The sequence below is a fragment of the Anolis carolinensis genome, unplaced genomic scaffold (genome assembly GCF_035594765.1).
Source record: "Anolis carolinensis isolate JA03-04 unplaced genomic scaffold, rAnoCar3.1.pri scaffold_18, whole genome shotgun sequence".
Lineage (NCBI taxonomy): Eukaryota > Metazoa > Chordata > Lepidosauria > Squamata > Dactyloidae > Anolis > Anolis carolinensis.
The window spans coordinates 5782337-5799023 of record NW_026943828.1 but is presented as its reverse complement, the minus strand read 5'-3'; the positions used below and the strand labels follow the sequence as shown (position 1 = coordinate 5799023).

The 16687-nt window shown below is 45.3% G+C and overlaps 2 protein-coding genes across 4 annotated transcripts in view; one reads left to right on the top strand and one right to left on the bottom strand.

Moving 5' to 3' along the window:
• Window positions 1-16687, bottom strand: part of LOC134294681 (loricrin-like) — a 676447-nt gene that overhangs the window by 110457 nt on the left and 549303 nt on the right. The window lies entirely within an intron of this gene.
• On the top strand, window positions 4942-15612 carry LOC134294641 (oocyte zinc finger protein XlCOF6-like). 2 transcript variants are annotated; one of them, XM_062966226.1, is made up of 2 exons: window positions 4942-5282; window positions 10873-15612. In XM_062966226.1, the coding sequence occupies exon 2, from the start codon at window positions 11253-11255 to the stop codon at window positions 13053-13055; it is 1803 nt and encodes a 600-aa protein (XP_062822296.1). In that variant the 5' UTR covers window positions 4942-5282; window positions 10873-11252; the 3' UTR covers window positions 13056-15612. The 2 variants fall into 2 exon arrangements, with proteins under 2 accessions (XP_062822296.1, XP_062822295.1); XM_062966225.1 differs by lacking the exon at window positions 4942-5282 and adding an exon at window positions 5384-8536.

The window sequence follows — 16687 nt, the reverse complement described above, 5'->3', positions numbered from 1 at the left end:
TTTTTCTTATTTTTTGTGGATATTTTTGTTAATATCTTTATCAGTGTTTTTCTGTGAATATATTTACCAATCTTATTCTTGTTAAAAGACTGCAACTCCTGGGCATTCCATCGCATTCAGGCAGGGCATTGATTCTGGATGGTAAATCCGCCAGAGAAGGCCCATAACCCTTTTGGTAAGGATTTTCTGTCAGGAAAAATGACCCCAAAACAGCAAAGCATCCAAAAACAGGCAGAAACGGGATCCTTCGAGTTGAGCATCCAGCTCACAGCAAGCAGCGCGTGAAGTGGCATGTGGCTGGCAAGAATGGAGAGCGTCCTTTGGAGGCAAAGATGCCGGGTTCTCTCTAAGATTACAAAAGGTTTCTTTACCAGAAGAATAAGAACGATGGCATTTCTCAAGAGTCCAGAACGGGTCCGCGCTCCTCTCACTCGGCCCATCTCTTCGTGTGCTGGTACGGCTGTACCAGAAGCTCCAACTTTATTTTCTTTCTGCTAATGTTTGCAGTCATAGGGCAGGCCACCTGTCCATCATCATTAAGTTTGGTTCCGCCCCTTGTTCAGGGCTCTGGGAGGGAAGGAGCCATTTTTAAGTCAGTCTCACTTAAGGAAGCTCAGCTATAGGACGTAGACCAGCTCATCCCATAGAAAAGCTTCATATCTCAAGAACATCCGGGGATATAGAACATCCGAGGAATCAGAAACAGAAACTCCAGGGGAAAGGTCCCAAAGGTTCTGGCTAAGAGTGCACAGCCTCTCAGCCTCACAGTTCCCGAGGGAAACAGCCCTAAAGATTCCAAAGAAACCTCGGAGAGGGAACAGCACCACAGATCCACGGAACCCCAGCTGAAACATCTGCAAGCCTTAGTTGGTAGGTCCACTTGATACCCAGACAGATTTGGAGTCAGTAGTGGGTTCCACATCAGCTAGGCCCATATAATAGACAGCCTGGGAGAGGTTATAAGAGGGTTTTCACAGTTGTCCAAAGCCAATAGACACAGAAGACTGGGCGACTTGACAGCGCTCTGGCATCACGAGACGCAGAGCCAACCTTTAGAAATGAGGCTACAAAGTGGACTCCACATCATGCGAGTGTGGAAAAGATCAGACCACAGACCACCTATTACAATAAAGCCTGAGCCCTGCCACATGTACAAGGGAGGACTTTCTTATAACAACACCAGAAGCAGCCCAAGTGGCCAGATTCTGGTCAAAGGACATTTAGTAGAAAGCCAAGTCTTTTTAAGTTTGTAAATACATGACAGATGTCCATTCACTCTCCCCGTCTAGTTCCCTGTGCTCCTCCCCTCCTTCCCGCACGAGGAGCGAACAAGGCTCACCTGGACGTGGACCAAACCAGGCGAATCAGCTACAGGCTGAAAAAGCAACGGACAAGGAGCAAGAACCACGAGAGAGAGACAGGGACTGACTTCCGTCCTTCCTGCTGTGAACGGGAAAGTGAGCTTCCCAAGGGAACGGCCTTCAGAGGGAGATGCTGCAGCGCATCACAAGGTCTCCATGGCGCCCCCTGCAGGCACAGAACAGCCATCCATGGAGAGGGGGGGGGGAGGGAGAGCTCCATTGATGGACAGGACCAGAGGAGGGGCAGGACCAGAAAGCCATTGTCATAATATATAATAATCATAATAATATAACATCAGAAAAAGAATACAATAATATATAATCAAAATATTATAACAAGTATATCATAATTGTAATTTGACTTTTGCGTGAAGCCCAAAGGAGTGGATCAGCAACAAATCGGATAGGATAATTATAATATTGTATTATATTATAATATTATAATTTTCTTATTCTATCCGACTTGACTTCGAGAATATCATAACATAGTAATAATCATACAATAGTATAATAATTGTAATATATTATGACATAATCTATATATATAAAAGAGTGATGGAATCAGGGCACCGGACAAAACAACAAAACTTTAGGCCCCCCAACCTCGAAATCTGACAACACAACCCATCATCCATGGCTCTAGGTTGATACAACAAAAAGAAAAGAAAAATGAAGTTCTAATTAGACGGAGAGGAATAATTGTTTTTATCCAAGTGCTGCCAGTTAGAAGGCTAAGCTCTGCCACTTGGTCTCCTAGTAACCTACTCAGCCCAGGGGACAGGCAGACTTAGGCCTCACTTAGGCCTCTTCCACATATTATCTAATTTGCACTGGATTATATGGCAGTGTAGACTCAAGGCCCTTCCACACAGCTATATAACCCATTTAGAATCTTATATATATATATATATATACACACACACACACACACACACACACACACACACACACACATATACACACACACTAGCTGTGCCCGACCACGCGTTGCTGTGGCGAAAAATGGTGGTATGGGAAATAAAGTATTGAGGAATTGGTGGTAGTTAAGGTCAAGGGTAAAGGTTTTCCCCAGAGATTAAGTCCAGTCGTGTCTGACTCTGGAGGTTGGTGCTCATCTCCATTTCTAAGCCGAAGAGCCGGCGTTGTCTGTAGACTCCTCCAAGGTCATGTGGGATGACTGCATGGAACGGCATTACCTTCCCGCCGGAGGAGTACCTATTGATGCACTCACATTTACATGTTTTTGAACTTCTGGGTTGGCAGAAGCTGGGGCTAACAGTGGGGGCTCTCTCCGCTCCCCCAATTCAAACCTGCGGCCTTTCGGTCCAGAAGTTCAGCAGCTCAGCGCTTTAACATGCTGTGCCATCGGGGGATATTATTTCCTAAAGGTTGTGAATATACAATATTTCTGATTGTTTTGGTTTTTTTGTCAGTTGGAGGCAAGTATGAATGCTGCAATTAGGAAAAATGATTAGGATGTAATAGCCTTGCAGATTTAAAGCCTGGCTGTTTCCTCCCTGAGTAATTTTTTTGTTGGGAGGTGTTAGCTGGCCCTGATTGTTTCCTGTCTGGAATTACCTTGTTTTTAGAGTGGTGTTGTTTGCGATATTTTATGTGCTTCTACTGTCTGTGGCCCTGAGAAAACAGAGGATTTGCCAGACTTTGATGATGGGAATACTTTGTTGGGAGGTGTTAGCTGGCCCTGATTGTTTTCTGTGTGGAATTCCCCTATTTTCAGAGTGTTGTTCTTTATTTAGTGTTCTGATTTTAGAGATTATATTGTTCTGTTTTATTATACCACATTAATTTTTATATATTCTGATTTTAGTGTTTTTGAATACTTGGAGCGAGATTGTATTCATTTTCACGGTTGACCGCAACACAATAATAATAATAATAATAGTAATAGTAATGATAGTAATGATAGTAATAATAATGACTTTGGTAATACACAGTGCTTCACTGCCTTCTCAGCTTCCTTTCTGGAAGAATCCTTTCTTGGGAGGTGTTAGCTGGCCCTGATTGTTTCCTTTGTGAAATTTCCAATTTCCTTGCTTTATTTACTTTCTTTATTTCTTTATTTATTGTCCTGGTTTTAGATATTATATTGTTCTGCATTATTCTATCCCAGAAATTATTTCATATCAAAGTAGAATCTCACTTATCCAACATTCGCTTATACAATGTTCTGGATTATCCATCACAGTCTGCCTTTTCATAATCAATGTTTTTGTAGTCAGTGTTTTAAATTCATTGTGATATTTTACTGGTAAATTTGTAAATACAGTACAGTAGAATCTCACTTATCCAACATAAGCGGGCTGGCAGAATGTTGGATAAGCGAATATGTTGGATAATAAGGAGGCGTTAAGGAAAAGCCTATTAAATATCAAATTAGGTTATGATTTTACAAATGAAACACCAAAACATCATGTTAGACAATAAATTTGGCAGAAAAAGTAGTTCAATACGCAGTAATGCTATGTAGTAATTACTGTATTTATGAATTTAGCACGAAAATATCACGATATATTGAAAACATTGACTACAAAAATGCGTTGGATAATCCAGAACGTTGGATAAGCGAATGTTGGATAAGTGAGACTCTACTGTAATTACTACATAGCATTATTGCGCTTGGAACTACCTTTCCTGTCAAATTTGTTGTATAATATGATGTTTTGGTGCTTAATTTGTATAACGATTACCTAATTTGATGTTCAATCAGCTTTTCCTGAATCCCTTCTTATTATCCAACATATTCACTTATCCTGCCGGCCTGTTTATGTTGGATAAGTGAGACTCTACTGTATATTGATAATCTTATATTATCTGCTTAGAACTGGATTATATGAGGCCCTTTCTTCACAGCTGTATAAAATGCAGACTGAAGTGGATTATATGGTAGTGTGGAATCAAGATAATCCAGTTCAAAGCAGATAATGTAAGATTATAAATGGGTTATATAGCTGTGTGGAAGGGCCTTGAGTCTACACTGCCATATAATCCAGTGCAAATTAGATAATCTGTGGAAGAAGCCTAAGTGAGGCCTAAATCAGCCTGTCCCCTAACTGAAACCTGGCTGTCCCTTGGTTGCTAGGCAACCAAGTGGGCAGAGATTAGCCCTCTAAACTGGCAGCCATTGGATAAAAAATTTATTGCTCTCCCTCTAATTAGGACTTTATTTTTCTTTTCTTTTTGTTGTATCAACCTTGAGGCGTGGATGATGGGTTGTGTTGTCAAATTTCGAGGTTGGGGGGTCTGTACTTTTGTTGTTTTGTGAGTCGTCGTGATGCCATCACTCTTCTATATATATAGATGTATTGTAGCACAAGAATAATAATAATAACCGGGCGTTGCTCAGGTGCTTTGACAGAGTCAGTGTTTTCTTCTTGTCCGCAAGGCCTGAGGTTGTGGGCGACCTCCCCCTCCCTCCCTCCCTCCCTCCCCTCCGGCCAGGTCCACCCCAGGATCTCCCTCAGACGGAGCTTCTCCCCTTGGGCGCCTTGGCTGAGGAGCCTCCCGGGCGGGGCTCAAGGGCGGGAGGGAGGGCGAACTACGGCTCCCCGGAGGGAAGGCAGGCAGTCTCCCGGCCCTGGCCCCTCCGCTCCGGCCTCCCTCCGCGGCCTCTCCTCGGCCAGGCCTGCCCAGCGGGGCCTCCTCCCTCCCGGGTTGGCCTCACAGGCCTCGCTCGGACCACGGAAGCCCTTCCTCGCCGCCCGTCAATCAAGGCCGGGGAGCAGGACGTAGCCAATGGGGTTCCTCCGGTGGGCGGGGCGTCCCGGGCTCAGCCAATGGGAGGGGGCGGGGGCGGGCTCCGGGGAAGGAGGAGGACGAGGAGGAAGATGGCGGCGCCTGGCCTGGCCTGAGGCCTGGTCTGTGTCTGTGAGGCGGGAAGGAAGAGGACGGAGAGAGAGAGAGGTCTGTGGGGAGAGGGAGGCTCGCCGGGGTGCCCGGGGGGGAGGCGGAGGGGCCCGGTTGGCGGCGGGAGTGTGGGCCAGGCCCGTCCTCGGCGGGCGGAGGGAGGGAGGGAGGCCTACAACTCCCAGGACGCCCTCCTCCCCAGACGGGTCTCCACAGGACGCCTCCCGGGCCGGAAGGTCTGCTCCAGTGGTTTCCCTCCCTCCGTCTGCCTGCCTGTCTGTCTGTCTGTCCCGTTGTGTTTCTTGACCCCTTGGAGTGAGTGAGTGCCTCTGGTGTGGTTGTGAGAAGGCCCTCCCTTGTGCACGTGGTGGGGCTCAGGCCGCATTGGAGTCCGTGGCCGGTGGTTTGCTCTCCTCCACATTCGCATGTCGTGGACTCCACTATGAGGCCCCATTTCTGAAGGTTGGCTCTGCGTCTCGTGGTGCCAGAGCGCAGCCTGTTCAGCGCCTTCTGAGTCTCTCCGTCTTGTGTGTGCCCAGGGGGAGTCTCCCATTCGGTATCAGCCATGGCTTGAGGTTCCGGGTTTTAGCCTGCCACTTTTGGACTCTTGCTTGCTGAGGTGTTCCTACAAGTATCTCTGTAGATCTTAGGAAGCTGTTTCTTCATTTAAGGCCTTGGCGTACTGACTGATATCTGAACAGAGGATGGGCCAGAGATGTCACTGCCTTGGTCCTTTCATTATGGGCTGCTACTTCCCAGCAGATGTCAGGTGGGGCAATACCGGATGAACAGTATATTTTCTCCAGCGATGTGAGGCGTAGACACCCTGTGATCATGCGGCATGTTTATTAAGAGCCACATCCCCTCTGTTAACGTGGTGAGATGCATTCCACGCTGGGCATGCGTACTCAGCCGCAGCCAAGCGCAAGGGCCGAGGTCTTCACTGTGCCTGGTTGTGATCCCCAGGGTGTGCCAGTCCTCTTTCGTAGGATGTTATTTGTTGCTTGATAGCCAAGCAGTGCTTCTTGTGGGTCAGAGCGCGGTCCAGGTGACTCCCAGATATGTTGTTGTGCGGCAATGCTCCAGTGGGATTCCCTCCCGGGTCATCCTCAGAGCCCAACTTGCAGCATGCAACCAGCCCCTCCCGATGGGAATCAGAGGATCCCAGAGTGTGAAGGAACCCACAGAAGGGCCACCCTGCCCGGCCCCCTCCTTTCTTTCTTTCATGCAGGAAGGGAGGAGAAACACCACGAAAGCAGCCCCGACAGATGGCCACCCAACCACTGCTTAAGAACCTCCAAAGAAGGAGCCTCCCACCACTGAGCAGCCCTTCCTGAGGTTCAGGTGGATCTCCTTCCCTGTCCTTGGAACCCACGGCTCCGCTGAGGCCTCGTCTCCAGGGCAGCAGAAAGGAAGCCCCCTCCCTCTTCCTTGGGGCCTCCTTCCCCACGTTCACACATGGCTCCTCTCCAGCCCCCTCCTCTCGGTCTTCTTTTCCGGGGACTCAACAGACCCCGCTTCTCTTTCAGCCAGAGGTTCTCAACCTTCCTGATGCCACGACCCCTTAATACAGTAGTTCCTCATCTTGTGGTGAGCCCCAACCATAACATTATTTTCGTTGCCCCTTCATGAATGTCATTTTGCTACTGTTGTGAATCGTAATGTAAATATCTGATATGCAGGATGTATTCTCATTCACTGGACCAAATATGGCACAAATACCCAAAGCGCTCAAATTTGAATACTGGTGGGGTTGCGGGTGTGGGATTGATTTTGTCATTTGGGAGTCGTAGTTGCTGGGATTTATAGTTCACCTACAATCAAAGAGCATTCTGAACTCCACCAACTATGGAGTTGGACCAAACTTGGCACACAGAACTCCCATGACCAACAGGAAATGCTGGAAGGGTTTGGTGGGCCTTGACCTTGCGTTTGGGAGTTGTAGTTCACCTGCATCCAGAGAACATTGTCGATTCCAAATAATGATGGATCTGGACACCCTGGAAGTGTCTCCTGATGTGAGGGAATGGGCCGCCTGCCTGCAAGGAGGGTGCCCAGGGGAGGGTGTCCGGATGTTGGATATGAGACCTTCCGGAGTAAAGGAGGGAGGGAGACGTCTCTGTGCATGGCCCCAGGAATCGGGGGTGGAGCTGGATCGGACATATAATATTATAATAATGACATACAATAATAATAATAATAATAATGTTATAATATGGTATTATAACTGATATAATGTAATAATAGTAATAATATAAACTGTTCTCTCTCTTCCTTCCTGCAGATAGATATTGGGTTGTGTCTCTGTTTATCATCTTATTTAAACCCCAGTCTCTCATTTCCATTCTCCCTCTTTTTTAGAAACTCTTCCGTCTTAATTCTTTTAAAACATTTATTGCGGAATTTTCTAATGTTAATACTGGTGTTAAAGGAGATAATAATAATCCCTGGCCTGAGTTTTATTTTGTGTCATTTCCAAAATGTTTTTAATAACTAACTGGGGCTGGTTACAAGGACCATCCCGTGCCCCTATGAAGACAGCTCCACTGGCTTCCAACAAGTTTCCGTGCCCAATTCAAGGTGCAGGTGGTTACCTAGAAAGCCCTATACACTTGGGGTCCAACCTCTCTTCAGGACCACATCTCCTTTTATGAACGGTCGCGAACTTTAAGATCTGCCAGGGAGGCCCTCCTCTCGGTCTGCCACTGTCTCAAGTAGGGTTGGTGGGGACGAGAGCGAGAGAGAGACTGCGATGGGGGGGGGGGCTTCCTTCTCGGTGGTGGCCCCGTGGCTTTGGAATGCCCTCCTGAAGGAGATCAGGTTCCCCTTCTCTTCAAGCTTTCTGGGCACAACTGAAAACACGGTTTTTTGAACAAGCCTTTGGACCAGGATGAGCACCTTCCTCACTCAACCTGAGGCCTTAGGGATGGATTCTGTTAGTACTTTATGGACTGAGACAGTTCACAGCCTGTTGTGCCGCAGCTTTGCTGCAGTGTTGAATTTTAATCAGTTGGGTTGTATGTTATTCAATGGAATTATTGCTTTGCAATCTTTTTCTTCTTCCTGGCTTGCAAGAGGCTCTCACTCACTCTTCTTTCACTTTTGAAAACATTCTCTTCTTGTCTCTCTCTCTCTTAAAAAATAAGATCACTCCAGCCTGGGAGGAGAAGCGGAGAAGGGATGTTTTGGAAAAGACAACACACTGTAGTCTCCAGGCTCCACTGCCTGGCTTGACCTTGACCCGATTATAAGCCTGGGGAGGCTTTTTCAGCTCATAAATAAAAAACTCGGCTTATCTTCGAGTATATACGGTAATATTTTGTCTTCCATTCTTGTATGATTCTTACCTTCCTTGTCTTTAATGGATGTTATTATTTTCTTCCCTTTCTAACGTGTGCTGCTTTGGCTAATAATTTGGAGTTTCTGCATTACTGTATTCAAAGTATTCTCTATTTAAAAATATCAAATCTTTTTTGAGTCCTTTCTAACTTGGGTTTTTCTAGCTGTTTTCTCGTTGCTAATGCTTTTATGTAGAATAATCAGCTGCACTTTCATCATACAGTCCAAATCGCCTTGCCGGCTCCTAGCACTTTACCCCACTCTGGTTCCACTATTCATGTTTGCACAAGTCAGCCCCTCCCACGTAATCCTCAACAGCCCCACTCCCCTGTCTAACTGATATGCTATTTGTTTTATCTTAAAGTTTTAAAATTGTTTGGTTCTTGCTATGTATTTAAATTTTGTAACTTCTACTGTTTTTATGCATATGTCAACTGTTGATTTTAGAGCTTTGTCCCCATGTAAGCCGCCCCGAGTCCCCTTGGAGAGATGGAGGCCGGATATAAGAAATAAATTATTATTATTATTTGTAATCATCTTCCCTTTATAGCAGTAGCCAAGGCCTCGGCAGTTGAGCGATACCACCTTCACCTGATCCACCATTTTGCTTGCATTCTTCTGTTTCTTTGTTTATTTTATGTATTTGTTTCCATCATTTCTATCCCGCCCTTCTCACACGAAGGGACTCAGGGCAGCTTACAAAACTGGCAGAATTTGATGCCAATACACAACAATACAAAAGAATAAAAACATAAGCAGTTAAATACATATTTAAAACAATACAAAATACTTGAGCCATTCATCCACATAACCTTGTACATAAACCTTAGTCCAGGCCGAGTTGAAGCCGACAAAACTTATTCTTTGAACACTTTGTTCAACACTTTGTTGGTCCCTTTAAAGTATAACACCATATTGTACCACACTTCCCCCCCCCCCCCGGCAATACTACTACTACTACTATTAATAATAATATTATTATATTATTATTGGGGCCGGGCTGTGGCGCAGCTGGCTAGTAACCAGCTGCTATAAATCACTACTGACCGAGAGGTCATGAGTTCGCAGCCCGGGTCGGGTTAAGTCTCCGACCATTAAAAAAAAATAGCCCCGGCTTGCTGTTGACCTATGCAGCCCTGAAAGACAGTTGCATCTGTGAAGTAGGGAAAATTTAGGTATGCTTTGTGCGGGAGGCTAATTGAACTAATTTACAACACCATAAAACTGCCATCAAAACACGAGGAAAAGAATGAGGAAGAACAGCCACCAAGTGGACGGTGAAGCAACAGCTCCCCCAGTGGCCGGAATCGTGAAGCTGGAAAGATGTTAAAATGCCTCTGTGTCTGTCTAAAACTGAATGTTGTTTTTCTGTTGGCATTGAATGTTTGCCATATATGTGTTCATTGTAATCCGTCCTGAGTCCCCTTCGGGGTGAGAAGGGCGGAATATAAATACTGTAAATAAATAAATAAATAAATAAACAACAACAACTACTACTACTACTACATTATTTTTGTGTCCCGCCACCATCTCCCTGCAGGGACGCAGGGCACCTTACATGGGGACCAAGCCCAATCAGACAAAGGTCAAAATATAACACAATAAAAATACATATACCAACATCATAAAGGACATAATTTAAAACATAATTCATCATACAACAACCAATATTTAGCTGAGCGTAATGGACGTTTCCGAGCTAGGGACAAGGGAAAGGCCTGTGCAATACAGCTGCGAGGGGAGGGCTGGTGGCAAAGTGCAAGAGGCAGATAAGACCTCTTAGCCCTCCCTCAAGTGTGACCTTGTTATCTCAGGGAGGGGCTTTGAATTAGCCAGTTGGGAATGCAGGTCCTTGTTAGTTTGGAAGATTCATTTGGGAAATGTGGCCGGAGTGACCCTTTGAGATGCTGAGGAAGCAGAGTGGGGAGTCCCTGTGGCAGGGGAAATAATGACACAATCGATAAAGAAATCCTTGTTCCTTTGAGCATTTAGCACAATGTTGGTAATTCAGGGAAAACCATGATCCAGAACATGTTACACTCTTGAATGTTGGGAGGAGTTCTGCCTGCCTGCCTGCCTTCTGTTCCTTTAACCACGTTTTGGTTTGACCCAATGAAATGGGTGTGGCCTTCCTATATGGGAAAAGGGTTCAATTCCCTCCTTCCGTGATTCCTTCCTTCTCTTACCCTTTCCTTCTGTGTTTCCTCCCTTCCATCTTTCCTTTCTTCTTTCCTTTTTCGCTTTGTTTACCTTGAGCCAGAGGTATGCGGCTTCATGTCTAACCTTTTGCTTCTTCTTTCTTGACCAGGACGTGAGAGTTCTCTGGAGCCACCCCTGCCGTGATGGGAAACGAACCAGCACTACAAACCAGCAGTAGATATTAAGGCATTCGGAAACCAAAGTGCAGTAAAGAAAACCAGTCCTCTAGGAAAAGGGATTCCTCTCGAGGGGCTGATCCTGCTGAATTCCTACATTCACTTTGGATTGTAGAGTAGAACCATAGAGTCGGAAGAGACTGCATGAGGCACCCAGTCCAGGCCTCTGCCGTGCAAGGAAAGTGCAAAGTACCCCTGACAGATGTGCATCTGGCCTCTGGTTAAAGGATTCCAGAGGAGCCTCCACTACATTTTGAGGCAGAGAGTTTCACTGCCGAACAGCTCTTACAGTCAGGAAGTTCTTAATGTTTAGATGGAATCTACTTTCCTGTTAATTGAACCTACTGCTGTGAGTGATCAGAAAGGGAAAAACAATCAAGTGTCCATATTGGAATTAAATGTACATAGCACTGTTGACATGGAGGAGAAAGCATATAAATGTATCGAATGTGGAAAGAGCTTTAGTCAGCATGGAAACATGAAGAGACATCAAAGGATTCACACTGGGGAGAAACCCTATAACTGCCTGGAGTGTGGACAGAGCTTCACTCAGAAGGGACAGTTACATTCACATCAAAGGACTCACACTGGGGAGAAACCCTATAACTGCCTGGAGTGTGGACAGAACTTCACCCATAGTTCAGGCCTACGTTCACATCAAAGGATTCACACTGGGGAGAAACCCTATAACTGCCTGGAGTGTGGACAGAGCTTCACTCAGAAGGGACAGTTACATTCACATCAAAGGACTCACACTGGGGAGAAACCCTATACATGCCTGGAGTGTGGACAGAACTTCACCCATAGTTCAGGCCTACGTTCACATCAAAGGATTCACACTGGGGAGAAACCCTATAACTGCCTGGAGTGTGGACAGAGCTTTACTCGGAAGGGACACTTACATTCACATCAAAGGACTCACACTGGGGAGAAACCCTATAACTGCCTGGAGTGTGGACAGAGCTTCACTCAGAAGGGAAGCTTACATTCACATCAAAGGATTCACACTGGGGAGAAACCCTATACATGCCTGAAGTGTGGACAGAACTTCACCTATAGTTCAGGCCTACGTTCACATCAAAGGATTCACACTGGGGAGAAACCCTATAACTGCCTAGAGTGTGGACAGAGCTTTGCTCAGAAGGGAAGCTTACATACACATCAAAGGACTCACACTGGGGAGAAACCCTATAACTGCCTGGAGTGTGGACAGAGCTTTGCTCGTAGTTCAGGTCTACGTTCACATCAAAGGACTCACACTGGGGAGAAACCCTATAAATGCCTGGAGTGTGGACAAAGCTTCACTCGTAGTTCAGGACTACGTTCACATCAAAGGACTCACACTGGGGAGAAACCCTATAACTGCCTGGAGTGTGGACAGAGCTTCACTCATAGTTCAGCACTATGTAGACATCAAAGGACTCACACTGGGGAGAAACCCTATAACTGCCTGGAGTGTGGACAGAGCTTTACTCATAGATCAGGCCTACGATCACATGAAAGGACTCACACTGGGGAGAAACCCTATAAATGCCTGGAGTGTGGACAGAGCTTCACTCATAGTTCAGGTCTACGTTCACATCAAAGGACTCACACTGGGGAGAAACCCTATAACTGCCTGGAGTGTGGACAGAGCTTCACTCATAGTTCAGCACTATGTAGACATCAAAGGACTCACACTGGGGAGAAACCCTATAACTGCCTGGAGTGTGGACAGAGCTTTACTCATAGATCAGGCCTACGATCACATGAAAGGACTCACACTGGAGAGAAACCGTATAACTGCCTGGAGTGTGGACAGAGCTTCACTCATAGTTCAGGTCTACGTTCACATCAAAGGACTCACACTGGAGAGAAACCGTATAACTGCCTGGAGTGTGGACAGAGCTTCACTCATAGTTCAAGCTTACGTAGACATCAAAGGACTCACACTGGGGGGAAACCCTATAAATGCCTGGAGTGTGGACAGAGCTTCACTCATAGTTCAGGCTTACATAGACATCAAAGGACTCACACTGGGAAGAAACCCTATAACTGCCTGGAGTGTGGACAGAGCTTCACTCATAGTTCAGGTCTACGTTCACATCAACGGACTTACACTGGGGAGAAACCATAGAAATGCATGGAGTGTGGACAGAGCTTTTCACGGAGTAAGTTTATACATAAACATCATAAAATTCACCCTGAAGATAATGGTGTTAATTGACCCCAGAGTGTCATTCTAACATGTACAAAAGCAACTCTAACACATTTTGGAAATGCAAGCTCAAAGTTGGAACATTTCATCACATGTGGTGTATTGTAGGAAGATTGAACTAATATACGTTCCATTCTGGAAGGAAACAAGGTTAAATGAAACTAGAGTTTTATCTGTTGAGAATGTTGGATGATCAGTCAGAATGAAAACATGGGTAGTTACTGCGAGATACTAAAGTAAGAATTGACAGGGATAGAAGGAATGTTTTATTCCAAAGCAAAAATAATGGCTTATGAAGATCTGCAAATTAGCCAAAACGAACAAACTGACAACAATGTGGGCAAATGTCAGTTGTAATATCTATTAATTGGAAGAGTGTTATCAGAAATAGAAGTGTTGTTATATTATATTATCTAAAGGGAGAAGAATAATGAGAGATAAAAATTAACAGATCGAATGAGGCCTTTAGGCATGTATCCCTGTCTGATTTCTAGTTCAGTTGTGTGTTTATGTAGGTAATTGTTTTGCTAGTATGTTTGTTTCTGATTTAGTTTTGTATCTCTTGTAGTTAGTTTCATGTTCAGTTGAAGCATTATATATAATTTCTGCATTTTTTGTATTGTTGCTTTTAATTGTTTTTATTTGCCTGTGTAGATAAAGGAGTACTCATGTGCAGTGCTTGAGTGCACACACTCAAAAAGTATGGCTGTGGCCCTCACACAACAGAGGATTGGCTAGGCTTTGATGATGCAAGGCTATTCAGTACTATTCATGCTGGCCAACAAGGGATTCCCTTAGGTAGGAAGCAGCCAGGCAAGTGGGGTTTATATCCCTGTGGAATAATCTCCAGGGTGGGAGAAAGAACTCTTGTCTGTTGGAGGGAAGTATGAATGCTGCAATTAGCCAGAATGATTAGCATGTAATGGCCTTTCAGCTTCAAAGCCTGGCTGCTTCCTCCCTGGGGGAATCCTTTGTTGGGAGGTGTTAGCTGGCCCTGGTTATTTCATGTCTGGAATTCCCCTGTTTTCAGAGTATTGCTCTTTATTTACTGTCCCAATTTTAGAGATTATATTGTTCTGTATTATTATACCACAGTAATTATTATATATTATGTTTATAATCTTAACGTTATTTGATTAGAACTGGATTATATGTGGCCCCTTCTACACAGCTGCATAAAATCCACACTGAAGTGGATTATATGGCAGTGTGGAATCAAGATAATCCAGTTCAAAGCAGATGCTGTGGATTATGTGCCTCTGGGTTATATATCTGTGTGGAAGGGCCTTGAGTCTACACTGCCATATAATCCAGTTCAAATCAGATAATCGGTATTCTATAGGCAGTGTGGAAGAGGCCTAAGTGAACTCTGTTAGGGAGTGAATATAGCGGAACCAGCAGCATCCAGTTAACACCATGTGCAAAGAAACTCACACCAGGCAGAGGAATTGAAAGAACAAAGGAACTTTACTCTTGCTTGTTGAGTGGAAATATAAAACAGTTCTGCAATCGTACAATGTCCATGTAGTTGCATAAGATCAATAACTAATCAATCAGCATTCAATATATCCAGCATAGCATATTCAAACTGCTACTTGACCGTAGCTGGAGAGCATGTCTTTTCTGTGCTCTCCCTGGAAGCCCAGATTCCCAGCTGACAAACCCAGCTATCTGCCAGCAAACAGATACATTGTTTGAGGCATGGCTTGCCTCTGCAAAAAGCTGAGCTCCCCTTTTGCAGAGATCTTTTGCAAACAACTTTGCAAGGATTTCTTTACACACACACACACATAGCAATTTGGCACAATAAACTCTACCTGTCCCCGAGGCGCCATTGTGAGTTGCTATGACATGAAGGGGGTGGGGCCTGAAGGGGCGGGGCCTAACCTTCTGACTGGCAGCCAGGGAGAGAGCGGCTCTTCCTCCTCCCTCCTCCCTCCCTCTGCTTTCTTATTGGATGTCTATGTGTTCCTGTGTGCAAGGAAGGAGAGAAGCCCCTCCAAGAACAGCCCTGGCAGCTGCCTCTCTCTCTACCTGCTCTTCTCTGCATGCTGGGCTCCCCCGTTAGCTGTAAACACAGTCACCCTCCTCAGGGCAAGGGCGGAGAGTGAAGGGAGGGGGGCAAGTGAAAAACAGATATAGGTTTTTCAGGGGGGAGGGTTGAGTGAAGGACATACCTGGGATGGTTTGGTGTATTGTGGCCAAACTTGGTGTGATCTGGCCCAGTGGTTTTGTTGTTAACTTGGTCCTAGTTATACACATTACATTTTTTATATATAGATAATTATCCTGTGTCCTGTTTGGGAACCTCGCCACTTCCCAGGTGAGGCCTCGGATCCAAAAGGTTCCAAGCGCTGACAAAGAACAGATGCCAGCCATAAAACCTCAATTACCCTATGGTATGTGTGAGCCCCTATATAAATGGGCTACAGAGAAGATTCTGGTATTCTGTACAATAAAAATCTGTTGGAATCTGCCCAGCGTATGTCTTGGTGCTTTCTTCTTGGGGAAGACTTACCCACAGCACAACTGGAAGAAGAGAACCTAACATCCCCGCACGAGGAGCGAAAAAGACTCACCGGGATGTGGACCAAACCAGGCGACACAGCGACAGGCTGCAAAGCACCGGGCAAGGAGCAAGAGCCAAGAGAGAGACAACGACTGCCATCCTTCTTGCTGTGAACGGGAAAGGGAGCTTCCCAAGGGAACGGCCTTCAGGGGGAGATGCTGCGGCGCATCATCAGGGTCTCCATGGCGCCCCCTGCAGGCACGGAACAGCCATCCAGGGAGGGGGGAGGGAGAGCTCCCTTGATGGGCAGGACCAGAGAAGGGGCCCGAGGGGAAAGCCATCGTCATTTATATTATAATAACATAATATAATAACAATATCATACAAAGAGTATAATAATATATAATAAACATATTATCATAATGATAATATTCTATAGTAATTATAATTTGATTTTGGACAAAGCTTAGGATCGTATATTTTGGCAAAGGGTAGATTTGTGTGAAGCCCAAAGGAGTAGATTGACAACAAATCAGATAGGATAAGATAATTATTCTATTATAATATAATTAACTTATCCTATCCAATTTGACTTTGGTAATATTATAATATAGTAATAATCATACAATAATATAATAATTGTAATATATTATAATGGCATAATATATAATACTAGCTGTGCCCGGCCATGCGTTGCTGTGGTATGTCTGGTGGTCTGGGAAATAAAGTCTTGAGGAATTGGTGGGAGTTAAGGTCAAGGGTCAAGGTTTTCCCCTGACATTAAGTCCAGTGGTGCCTGACTCTGGGGGTTGGTGGTCATGTCTGTTTCTAAGCCGAAGAGCCGGCGTTGTCCGTAGACTCCTCCAAGGTCATGTGGCATGACTGCATGGAGCGGCGTTACCTTCCCGCCGGAGCAGTACCTATTCATCTACTCTCATTTGCATGTTTTTGAACTTTAGGGTTTGGAGAAGCTGGGGTAATAGTGGGGGCTCTCTCCGCTCCCCCAATTCAAACCTGCGACCTTTCGGTCCAGAAGTTCAGA